Source organism: Gorilla gorilla, chromosome 3, assembly GCF_029281585.2.
Source record: "Gorilla gorilla gorilla isolate KB3781 chromosome 3, NHGRI_mGorGor1-v2.1_pri, whole genome shotgun sequence".
NCBI lineage: Eukaryota > Metazoa > Chordata > Mammalia > Primates > Hominidae > Gorilla > Gorilla gorilla.
Genome location: NC_073227.2, coordinates 188,145,960 through 188,158,764, shown reverse-complemented (window position 1 = coordinate 188,158,764; position 12,805 = coordinate 188,145,960). Strand labels below are relative to the sequence as shown.

The window sequence follows — 12,805 nt, the reverse complement described above, 5'->3', positions numbered from 1 at the left end:
TGATCTGAAAAATAAAATTAAGTCCCAGCCCTGGCACCAGGATCTCACTTTACCCACCTCATATGCTGCACCCCGCTTTCTGCTTTTTTGGCTTCCCCAGTTTTTTAGACTGGCTCTCCATCTATCTGGGAAGCAGTCAGTGAAGTATTTCTTGTCTACTCACCCACCTTGACTTACAAGGCTCCTGACTACTCTTCCAATGTCTTACCGCCCACCTAATCCTCTTCCCTTATTATTCTCTGCTGTGTTTTGCTCTCAGCAAGCTTTCAATGAATCCCCACTGAGGTGATAACTGATAACCAAGGTGTTAACTGAAGTGTGAATTCTCCTAGGATTATTTAAACCTTGAAAGCAGGCTGTTTGAGGACCAAAATATTGATATATAGAGAAACTGACAGAAACCTTTCCCTGTGATTAATAACATCACAACATCATACCTACTAGACTTTGACTGTCACTACCAACATGCCCACTTAGCCCAGACAATGGCAATGGCTTGGAAAGAGAAGCTTAAGGAGCTGTAGGAGCAGTCAGGGCGACTGGACCACACCAGGCCAACACAAATACACTGTAGACAGGCTCACTCTGCCTCTTTTGACTTTAGAATTTTAAACTTGCAATTTGCTAGTAAATCCTACTCTATCTTCAGTTCTGTAGTTTAAAACCCTATCAAAGGCATTTCTCCCAAGATGAATTCAACTGTCATTGTTTGTTTTTCAACAAATTTCACAACTTGGAGACATCCCTGTGGAGCTGCAGTATGGGAAGCTGCCAGTGAAAGCTAGATGTGAAAACATGCTAGGAACATTGGAGAGTCAGCCACAAAAGAGACGTATTTGGGGGGGAAATGCGGTAAAAACATAAATATATGTGCTTCCATCAATCTAAAGGTGACGATGTTGGCCTTAGATGGTGCCAGTTATTGAGCTAAAATGTATAGCAGATGCTGAAGGGGATGAGTGTTACAGCATTATTCCTCATCAAGTATTTTGTAGCTAATAACAACTATCATTTTAAAAGGTAAGTTACAAAGGTTAGAAGGTCATTTTTACTTTTAAAATTACTGACTCCTGCCAAGTATCAGTTTCTTGTAAGAAACAATTTCTGTGCTTTCCCTATTAGACTTAAATTTAGAAATAATGAGGTTTTAAAACATGATGAGATATTCTGATTAATAATAAAGTATTTCTTCAAATTTTGAGGTAGAGAGCTAAGGATGAGAGTGTAGGAGGTCAAAGGACCAGGGGTCAGGAAAGGGTGATAGTGGGGAATGGACCACCCACTATTGTCTTAATAAATTTACTAAACAAGAATTTAAATATGTAAACTACATGGTAATAACCCTCAGTGAATAGGCAAAAATAAATATCTTTGAAGAATTAGCACACATCTATATTCTTAAAGTTTTCTGACATTTGTTCGTGTCAATCAGGGTTCCCATGAATTGCAGTAGTATGTTCCGTGTTTTTCTCCACTAATTTCATTCATCACTGTAGAAATGGGGGGAATTGAGAAAAACATCTTTTTCTGAGTTAAAAATAGTAACAAATTTCTTTCCTATATAAATATGACACATGTATTTCCTACCATACATATTATACATTTATTTTGAAATATTACATTAAAAAAGGAAATTAACATTGAACATTGAGTTTGGTCGTTATGTTAATATAGATTGCAAAATGTTAGACGAGATTGATATGGAAAATGTGTACTGCTGCTATTCGAATAGCTTCTGAAGTTTTGGAGGCTACAAGAAATTTTCAAAGGTCGTAGCTTTGGGAGATGTAGTTTTGGCTGAAATCTCTAATAATTCAAATAGAGATTCATAATGTTATTGCAGTCCTTTGGCTTGCAGACATTTCTTGATTTATGTGTAATATTCACTTCACCTAAATTCTCTAAATATGAGAGAGTCTCTGTATCAGATTTTCTCTACAAGGGGCTAATTACTGATTTCCTTCCAGTTTATTTAGAATATGTAGAAACGACATGGAAAGCCAAATATTTTGTCATAAATGGAAGTTTGGAATATAAAATTGGTGTTCGGGCTTCAAAACTCTCTTCTTATTTTGCAGGAGGGAGACAGTAGGCTTTTAAAGTTTAAGATTCAGGTTCTACGTTCTAAAATGAAGTTGCCAGGGAGTTTTTATAAAGGGAAAAATGCAGCTACAGTATGTGGGAGATATAGGTGTTCTCCAACGCCCTACCTCGTTATGCTTCTCTCTCTCAAAACAAACAAACAAACAAAACACACACACACACACACACACACACACACACACACAAAACAAGGAAAAGAAAAAAAGAAACTGCAACCTTTAACATGAAAGTTTGCTGTCGGTAGTAATCCAGAAGCTCACAGCAAACTTTAAATTTTCTGAAATGAAACAGATCTCCCAAGACCTTGTGGATAGATGGCTTTTCTTTAGGGAGGAGCTGAGTTCAGGAGCTTTACAGGGTAGGAAGTCCAGGTATTCTTATTTATTGATGCACAAAGTTTTCCTCAGATCTTGTTTCTCACGTCTGCCTGACAACCCTGGAAATTGTGGAGCAGAGGCAGCTGCGAGAGATAGTACACTTCGTGTTAAATCCAGGAGCAGAGAATGAGCAGGCTGTCTCGCGAACATGAGAACCTCTTCTGGAGGGGAGAGGTTACAAAGCAGATAAGGATTCCTAGGCTAGGAGCTACCTCGTCCTCTGGCTCCAGCCAAGCGTCCTATCCGGAGCCAACTGCAGCTGGGATCCAGCCAGAGGAAGGTGGGATAGGAGGAGGTGGAAGAGGAAAAAAACGGAGGTCGAGGAGGGAGGGGGAACGGAGGGGAGTAAGCTGGAGATCCGCGCGCGAAGGGAGGGTGGAGATGGGGGGAGCGCGCCCGGCGCAGGGAGCTGAGTGGACGGCTCGAGACGGCGGCGCGTGCAGCAGCTCCAGAAAGCAGCGAGTTGGCAGAGCAGGGCTTCATTTCCAGCAGGAGCTGCGAGCACAGTGCTGGCTCACAACAAGGTGATGTGCCAGGAAGCGGTTTTGTGCCCGCTCGGGCTGCTGCGGCTGGGGCTTGCTTCCTTATACCCACCTCTCCTCCTCTGGGTCTGCGTGTGTGTGAGTGCCCGGCTTTTGGGGGTAAAGCCTGCGGGGAGGGGACACGCTTGCCTCTGCTTGTCTCCTCCTCCCTCTACCCTCGTCGTTGCTAATGCATGTTTTCCAGGGTCGCCCCTGGCTTCGTACCCCTTATTTGACACTGACATGCCCCCCCACCCCCCGTTGTGTCTCCTCTCCCAGATGCTCAAGGTGTCAGCCGTACTGTGTGTGTGTGCAGCCGCTTGGTGCAGTCAGTCTCTCGCAGCTGCCGCGGCGGTGGCTGCAGCCGGGGGGCGGTCGGACGGCGGTAATTTTCTGGATGATAAACAATGGCTCACCACAATCTCTCAGTATGACAAGGAAGTCGGACAGTGGAACAAATTCCGAGACGTAAGTTCCGCGCACCCCCATCCCCGGGCACACGCGCGCGCTGCTCCGAGGCGGGGGCCGCGGCCGCCGGGTGTGGGTGGGGAGTGGGCTCCGTTTTCTGAGGAGAGGGGTTTAGGGAAACGCGGCGGCGCAGGGCTGCTGGAGAAGTTCACAGTTCCGCTGCCCCCTCCCAGCTGGTTCAAGGGCTTGTTTCTTGGATGCACAGGAGTTCTGGTCTCACCAGGTTCCCACTCTTCCTCCCCCACCCTGCTCTCCCCTGTGCCCCCTCCCGGCCCACAAAGGTTACAAAGTGCTGGCTCTACCCTCTCAACTTTTGAATGGTGTTTCTGGCACTGGTAAACACAGCAGATGTGCCTTTGCGATGTATCGCTACTAAAGTAACTAGGATCGATCCCGTCACTAATGGTCCATTAAGGAATTTGAGAGAGGAGGTAGGAAGATGTAAGATTTATAAATGCCCGCTCTCCAAGGGTGGGAAGATGTTTGGCGGCACCAGTAAGGACTCGTTGAACGCTCCCGCTTACATAAAATTGTCGATCAGATTTGTGCTTCGACATGACTTTAATCCAGAACATCTTTGCAATGCATTTGATTATATTTTATTCCAAAATGAATCACTGCCTTGAACTCTGCGGGAAGAGGTTGCGAGGGTGGGAGGGTTGCAGGTGACAGCGATAAAAGAGTTAAACCGTAGACTCCCCTGGGGAGTTTTCAAAAGGGTTATTAAGAGGGAGCCAGGTTTCCACACTTGAAGCTAGTGGCCATGGCTTGCCAGTCATTTTTATTTTCCTCACCTGATCTGAATGGAGCCCAGTAAGAGCTGCTCACGTACAGAGCGCGGTACAACTGGAAGCCTTGAACTTGGTTGTCCCAGTGAGGAGGCCGCCCTGATGGCTGAATACAGCCCCCAGCCCACCCTTTAAAACGCGGAAGGCCTGAACTGGAGCGAGAGTGATTCCCAGACACATTGCCAATCCTTACCGTGACATTTGAGAGAATTTCTCATGGAGTCCATCTGCAGTGCACTACGTGGAGATGAGTTAACTTCTTTCATCAGCTCCGACTCAGTAACCATTTGGGAAAATAAATGGGAGCCTAGGCTAGCTTTCATCCTGCCTCCTCTAACCCATTCTCTCAGCCTCTCCATGAAGTAGCTGACAAGCCAAATCTAGCAGAGGGATTCCTGAAGAAACACAAATTTTTACTTTAAAATTAGGTTTAGCCATTTGATTGAGAATATTTAATGGAGAACTTTGCCTACATACTTCATGAACAAAGCTTAAGCATCATTTTATTGCTAAATAAATGCCCTTATAAAAGCATACCCGTTGCATATTTGTTTTAAGTTTACACCAATATTGAGTACAAGCAAAAAGGATAGCGAGTGAGATATTCCTAAACTTAAAGAAAATTTGTTTATCATGCCCTCATTTGGCAAAATCAAAAACAAAAACGAAAAAAATTGAACACTTCATCAGTATTTGAACAGTGTTTGACATTATGACATTTCATTATTTAATGGCTGCTTTAAAATCTTCTAGAAATGAATTTTAGAATCTTCTAGAAAAGAATAAAATCTTCTAGAAATGAAAGACCTCTCAACAATGGGACATATTTAGTAGATAATACTGGTTGCATGCTGTTTTCTATTTGTTTTGGGTTTTTTTTGATAAAATCAACTACCCAAGATTCCTCGCTGGGAGAATTGTAAGAGTATTACTATCTTCAATGAGAGCAGAGATAAAAGCTTTCTTCTCTAAAATGTATTTTAAATTTTGAATAACTTAGTATTCTCTTACTCAAATTACTTTATTGAATTATTGAGGGACTTGGACAGTTTGTGAATGTGTTTGACTTAAACTATTGAGACAAGCTGAGTTGCCTACTATAGAGCTAAATATGCTAGAATTTATGGAGTCAATTTCTATAGAGACAGATTTTATTGCTATATCATTCTCAGTTATTCTTCTAGGATCTCAAGGAAAAAGTCCATCAAAATTGTACATAAATTTTAAAAGGGATTTACTGATACATTTTATGCAAATATCTGTTTTGAAGTATATGCAACACCTAAAAATAAATACTGATTTATTTGAAAAACTTTCATCAGGTTTTAGTATTATCATTTTAGTAAGACAGTTATGTTTTTGCAAAGATGACTTCTGGAGGGAATGGAGCAGATAAATGCCATCATTTTTTTACCCTTGAACCACCTGTTGCTTATTATTAACATGATAAAAGGTATGCTGACAGTGTGGTTTCTCAAATAATAATTCAGAATGCATAATATATAATCCTTATCTAGACCATCCACCCCACTGCTATTTATGCATATTCTTTCCCTTTTGGGGAATCATTAGCTTAATAATCTTTTCTGTAGCTCTCAGGATGTTATTTTTCAGTTGGTTTTCAGCTGGAAGCACATGGCGATAAGGCATTACTTGAAATAATACTATACTGCATGAATCTACCTTTACATGTTCTGCATGAGCATTCATATCTCAAATAATGATTTATGTACTCACTTTATATGAGGGCAAAGAAACATGGAATTCTGAACCTCTTATTTGAGAAACAATTTAACTGAAGTACTTTTGTTTTGCGCTTTTTTCCCATAAAATATAATTAATTTTATTTATAAAAAAGCCTTGGAAAGCATCAGCATAATTATTGCTTGGATTAATCCTTATGATTATTTTTTCTTCTGAAGTGACTGTTGTACATAATCAGCACTGTTTAACAAGTGACTCCTTAATGAAAGTTTGAACTGTTCCTTCTTTTGAAATACATTTTAAAACTATCTTAAATAATATTTAAAAATACAATTTAGCATTATATTTTAATTGAATAATTTTAAAAATAAATGTTACTCTTTATATATTTGTAATATAAATATGTAAATATAATTGATTTACAATAAAGCTTTAGGAACAAAGAGCATGGATAGAGTTACGAGAGAGTAGGTGAGCATAAGAACTACTGCCGTTGAGGTTCATTTTCTTGATTTCCTCAACATAAATGCTAGAGAAGCAATGAAAGCAAAGACAGTGAATAGGTATTAACACAGGAGAAACAAGCTTGCAATGAGTAGGTATTAACACAGGAGAAACCTCAAGTATTTTTGACTGCTCTATGCTAGCAATGTCTGTTGAATAAAGTTTGTTACCTTTGTTGTCCTTTTGAAGGATGCTTGGAGTGTACGATGCTTAATGTTATAGACATAAAGAGCTTTCACTGTTTTGAAAATTATTAATTTATTTGGTTATTAGTATAAAAATTCTGATAAAGATTTTAATATCTATGTTTTAGGAAAGCATACAAGTTTCACTTAATCTAAAGATACAGAAAAGTCAACACATTTAAACATAAGTACAGTAGATAGAACCAGCATGCTTTACTTAGGTTATAATTATGTGATTATGAAATAAAATAAAATAAAAACTCCCTCAACAGTGGTATATATTCAGTAGATATACTGGTTACATGCTGTTTTTTTTTCTTTTGGTGGGGGGCTCTGTTGACTAGTGATAAAATTAAGTACACAAGATTCCTCAGTGGGAAAATTGTGGGGTACCATTACTTTCTCCCAGAGCAGGAGTAAAGGATTCATTCATCCCATTCTTGTGAATGTATTAGGAGAATTGGAAATCAGCATCGTTATGAGGAAACTGAATTATTAGCTCAAGTGGCTTATGTATTGCATATTTCAAATATTTATATTTTATAGTTTAATTAAACCGTACCCTTTATCATATAATAAATGAGTATGGAATTTGGAACCAATGAATTAATTAGTAATGCATGGTATAATAACATTATCAAAATTATCTATTATTGATTTCACTGAAATACATAAATTAATTAGGAATGACAAAAAAAGATAAAATATGAGAAGCCCTCAAATATTGTACTTTGGAATCAATATAATAAAAACTTAGAAAAAAGAGGAATGATGGCCATGCTAATTTTTAAGTAACTCATATAATAAAAACAGGATTGTACTCTTTAATGGAAATTCAAATAGTTCTAGATTAAATTAAATTTGTTTTTCAATAAAAATACCTGGGGCTCATTCTGAACTTTTTGTTTTAAGGAATGGTGACCACTAGTGTTATAGAAACCATAATCAACTTCAGTTTACATTTATTCCTTAAGTGATGTTTAATATCCTTTGGGTATATTTAACGTAATAATAAAGTTCTACAGTTTAACTTTACAGATTTAACCTTAATGTAAGCTAAAGAACATGTAGAATATTGAGAAAATGTAAAATACAGGCTGACATGTCTCAGAGGCACTCAAATTATAAGTTGACTTTTAAAAAATACCTGATTTGCGGGTGTTGAATAGTAAGCAGAACATTCTTAATTTGTTTTTTCTTTTTATTTGCCTTTTTCATCTAAGGTGAGGTTCTTAAGTGCACAGATTATTTAAGAGATAATGGATGATGGTGTGGGATATTTCCTGGCGCTTAGTGGGCTACAGAGGGGTAAAGATTCTCGAGGGTCTATCAACTTCTACTGTTGTTAGAAAGTAAATACAACCACTTGTTTCTATGTCTACTCCAAATAAAGTATTCTATGGCTCTACAGGCCATTAAAATTCAAACAATGAGAATCTTTAAGGAATGCTCTCTCAGTACTTTGTTTAGGTTTATGATGTGCCCTGATTATATTTCTTGAGTTACAGGCATACTCTTAGCATTGAGGGATCCTCCTTTCTGGCAACAAAGTTGTGCTATTATACTTTTCAACAATATGTATCAAAAATAAAATTAAAGATTTATTCGTAATTTGGATATATTCAATAAAGTGAACTACTGTTCTCTCTGTTTAAGAATGCTTTCTAAATAATGGATATCCAATTCTTATGAAAATGTACATTTTCAGTGTTTCTCACTATGAAACAACATTTGTAACTGTGGTAATAATTACCTATATTTCACTGTAGTTGAGAACATAGGCATTTCTTGGGAATTCTTCACAGTTAATTGAGTGCATTATCATGAGTGTTTTTCTCTCTTTCTTTTGCTTTTTTGGTGATTACAGGCACTGGGTTTAGTTCTTAAAAGCTTGTGAATATAGTGTATATATTTGCAGATCAGAGCTGGTGAAGACTGTAGCATGCAGTAGTATTTTTATTGGACTATTATTCATATTGTTTAAATCATGGGGAGATTTAATGGAGAGAGGCAATTGACCTCTTAAGAGAAGCAATAGGCAATCTTTGATGATTCTGGGACCAGTAAGTAACTACAGCAGCAAAGGGCTAGGCTCTGGCAGCATCCTGACTCTTGTTTTTGTCATCAGGATCCTAGTTAAGCCGTGATCACAGTACAAACTCCACACTCCTATTTTTTAAACCTGCTACTACAACCACTATCCTGCTTGCCAGTCAGGATTTAAGTTTGCTTTTGTCATCAGGTATCACATGACGAAGGAAGGCAGGTCAGAGAATGTCCACTGATCTGCTTGTTTCTGAAGGGAATCTTAGCTAGAGCTGGTATCACATTATCAGATTCTGTCAGGAGGTATGAATTGATCACAAAACTTTACTCGATTTTCTATGTGTTCATCCTAACAGAAATTAAAGAGAAGCAAGCAATACTTTTAACCCTCTAGCTTTCATAACTTCCAGTCAATGACTAGAAAAGTGTAACTAAGTGTAAAAGTGTAAGTAAGAGAAACAAATTACTCTATGTATGTTGTATATGTTTATATGTATTTATGTGTGTAGATTCATGCATAAATGTATATCTACATATATGTGTTATATGTGTGTATGTCAAGTTGACAACAGATTAATCTGAAAACAGAGGCAATTATATATTGTGCTATAGGTTTTTTGTATGCACCAGATATGTGTATAGTTATTACACATAACATGTTGAGTAGAAAGCCAACATCCATCTAGCCACCCCCAAAATGTTAAGACATGTTAGGTTTCTTTATTTTTTTTTTCTTTTCCAGGTTAGGTTTTCTGCATCTTATAACTTGAGATGATTTCATTTACTGTTACATGTGTGGACACAGTGTGCTTTTCTGTTTCTTACAGCTAGTCAGCTTGCTTGGGATTATATATTTAAACTTTTTAGCTAGATATCCAAAAGGAACATCGTGTATCACTATAGAGCATTTATGTTGCTACTCTGACAGTAAGACTTTGGGGTTGGATGCTTTTAGATCTTATGATTGTGACTCAGAGTGACATTTTATGTTCTTACACAACTTTGGTTTTCATGATCTGGGTCATAATTTTATTTCATTTTATGTACTTATTTTTAAAGGCTGATCTTTGACTTCTGTAAATACTATCCAAGTCCTGTAAGCTCCTGGAGTATTTATATGTCTTTTTTCATTTATGAAAATCATTTCATCTTTTCTATTCTTTCTACCTCTTCTAGTTTACAGATTTGGACACCCCATTAGACTGTGAACTCCCTACAGCTACAGATCGTAGTCTCCCTTCCTCTCCACGATCCTACAACTCGCCTAGCATTACCACAATTGTCTCAGAGTTATCACTAGAAAATACTTACTAAATGAGGTGACATTATATTCAAAATACATTGCCAATTGAAAAATCCTTACCTAAAGGTTTTTTAGAGCTGTGTTGTCTTTTATTGGCCAGTTCAATTTCTGGCCACCTCAAGCCCAGTTTTGTAATTTAAATAAAAATTCAATTTTTATAAAATATAAAGTTATAAGTATTGAACCACTTTAGTCCTAAAAGTTCCAAAACGTGCCAAAATAGAAATGCCGTGTCCAAGCTGTCATGTCCAGTTTTAGAATGGTCAACAGCAGATGACAATGACATGCATCATGGTGCTCCCTCGGCCAATTGGTTCAATTCTTTTTTCCATAGTTCCTCTTCAACAACATAATTGTGTTGCTCTAACATCTTTAAATATTTTTGCTGCCTAATAGGTAATATCAAGCACTAGCACCTTCCCTTTCTTCTTCAACTACTGAACTTTAATTAATGGTTGTATAGGTAAATCCAGATACTTTACTGACAGTTCAGATTTATTTCTTTCTCTTCCACCTCACTTACAACTGCCAATGCGTTGGTTAGAGAGAGGTTAAGTTCCTGCAGAAAGGAGACCCTGAATCAGAGTACCCGAGTAACGATAGAATTCTCTTTTGCAAGCATAAGACCATCAAGAAATGGGTGTCCAGGCCTGGGCTTTCAGGGTTACTCCCTCAAGCAAGCTTCTCTATTAATGGCCATTTCCTATCTAACAGGAGGCATTTAAGAGAAAATCTAGGACAATCACCTTGTCCCAGAATTCACCTGAAAGTCGTCACACATTACTTCTACTTGTATCCCACAGGCCTGAACTTAGTTACATGTCAACACCCAGCTACAAGGGATACTGGGAAATTTAATCTTTAATGGGAATGATCAGCACTAAAAGAAAGCAAGCGATACTCAATACTTGGAGAAAATGTTGGTAACTACGGTATCTGGTTATGCTCTTTCAATCATCTAAATATCTCTTGAAAATATTCTCAGTCTCCACCCCCGTGTCCTCTGATGGGAATGTTTTTTGTCATTGCCTGTCAGTTGTTTGCCTCCCTAATCAATCTTTCTTCCAAATTTCATATTATCCCAGTATCCTCTTAGCCATGATGGACATGCTTGAGTAGTGCTTGCTGGGCCAAAACTATGACACCTAGTACCTACTGTTCTAGATGTAGGAGTTTGGTAGTAAGTAATAGAGTGCTAATTTCTAAAAGGAAATTTCGAAGCTCAAAACCAAAGCAGAGTGTCCAAAAAGCTACCATGTTAAGGAGAGCCTGAATCTACTTACCAATGCTGTTTTCCTTTAGTGAAATCATTCAGCATGACTTCTGTGAAATCTTTTTGAGCTGTAGAGCTTTGGTCATAGGAATGGAATTCCTTGTGTTAAGGCATTAATGGTGATTGGTGGGCAAGAATCAGAATTTACTTCTCACATCTCTTAGTTAAAGAACAGGATATTTTCTTGCTGTTACTGGTGTATTTCCTCTGATGCAGAAAAAGGAAAGTACCACTAACAACATTTTGCTGAAATAATACTAGAAGTGACACCCTTGCCAGGTTCATGCAGCTCTTAGGCTTGAAAGCAAAGAAAACAATCTTTTTGGTTCTAGTATCTCTGGGACAGTTAGGAAATAAAAACTGCAGCAAATCAGATTTGCCAGAATTCCCATACGGGCTTTACTCTTTAGATTTTTTTTTTCTTAACATGGGAGATTACTGGCAATTAGAATGCCTGAGCTTCTTAACTGAATCATAAAGAGAGATGGTGAATTGCACTGTCTATCAGGTTTTGTTTTTTGGAGAGATCCTTGAGTTTTTCCACCTTCATACTTGCTACAGAAAAACGTTCCTATTTATTTATCATTTTTCATATATATTCATGGCATGATTATATTACAAGGGATGATTATATAATTTTGCTTAATATGTTACACATAATTAAATTAATAATAGTAATAATATAGTATACAAATAGGTAAAAGGGTAGGTAAAAAGTCTTCATAAAGTTATTTTTCCCTTGCAGTCATGTCATTTCTCCCAAAGGATTGATGTTTTCCCTAATATTCTTCCACCAGAAGTTATCTGGCCTTCAATTTTCTGCTCACAAGCTGTTTCCTTTATCGAGGAAATAATGGTCTGAATCAGAAATGTTGTCTCCCACCTCCGAATATATATTGCAGATTTTTCTATTTATAAATTAAGAATAATGGCCTAATAAAAATTTTTATTCCCTCCTTCAGAAATAGCACCGTTATATTTCATTAGTTCATTTATTGGTTTTAAAAGCATCATGTTGAATAAATAATAATAATCTTAATCTGAGTGAGGTAGATTCTTCCTGTTTTTATATGTGGCTTGTATATTTTGGAAACTTTTAAGCCATATTATCACTCTTGTTGTAAAACAGAGATAATTAAATTCAGTATTCTGTTTTCATAACTGTTTGATTAGAAAAGTTATTGATTATTTAAATTATGCTATTTCAATATAGAAAAGAAAGTTTTGGACGGGTGTGGTGGCTCATGCCTGTAATCCCAGCACTTTGGGAGGCCGAGGTGGGCAGATCTTGAGGTCAGCAAATCGAGACCATCCTGGCCAACATGGTGAAATCCCGTCTCTCCTAAATACACAAAAATTAGCTGAGTGTGGTGGCACGTGCCTGTAATCCCAGCTTCTCGGGAGGCTGAGGCAAGAGAATCGCTTGAACCAGGGAGTCAGAGGTTGCAGTGAGCTGAGATCATGTGCCTGCACTCCAGCCTGGCAATAGAGCAAGACTCAGTCTTAAAAAAAAAAAAAAAAGTTTAAGTACCT

General features: G+C 37.7%; 1 protein-coding gene across 3 annotated transcripts in view; it reads left to right on the top strand.

The window, feature by feature from the left end:
- Positions 1-2,645: 2,645 nt before the first annotated feature.
- Positions 2,646-12,805, top strand: part of SPOCK3 (SPARC (osteonectin), cwcv and kazal like domains proteoglycan 3) — a 496,607-nt gene continuing 486,447 nt past the window's right edge. Inside the window, exons 1-2 of one of the 3 annotated variants that reach the window (XM_055384117.2) lie at positions 2,646-2,760; positions 3,281-3,469. In XM_055384117.2, the coding sequence (XP_055240092.2) occupies positions 3,281-3,469 (189 nt within the window). In that variant the 5' untranslated portion in view covers positions 2,646-2,760. Of the gene's footprint in view, positions 2,761-2,815; positions 3,005-3,280; positions 3,470-12,805 lie in introns of those variants that run through there. The other 2 variants (XM_019025723.3, XM_055384118.2) reach the window with 2 other exon arrangements.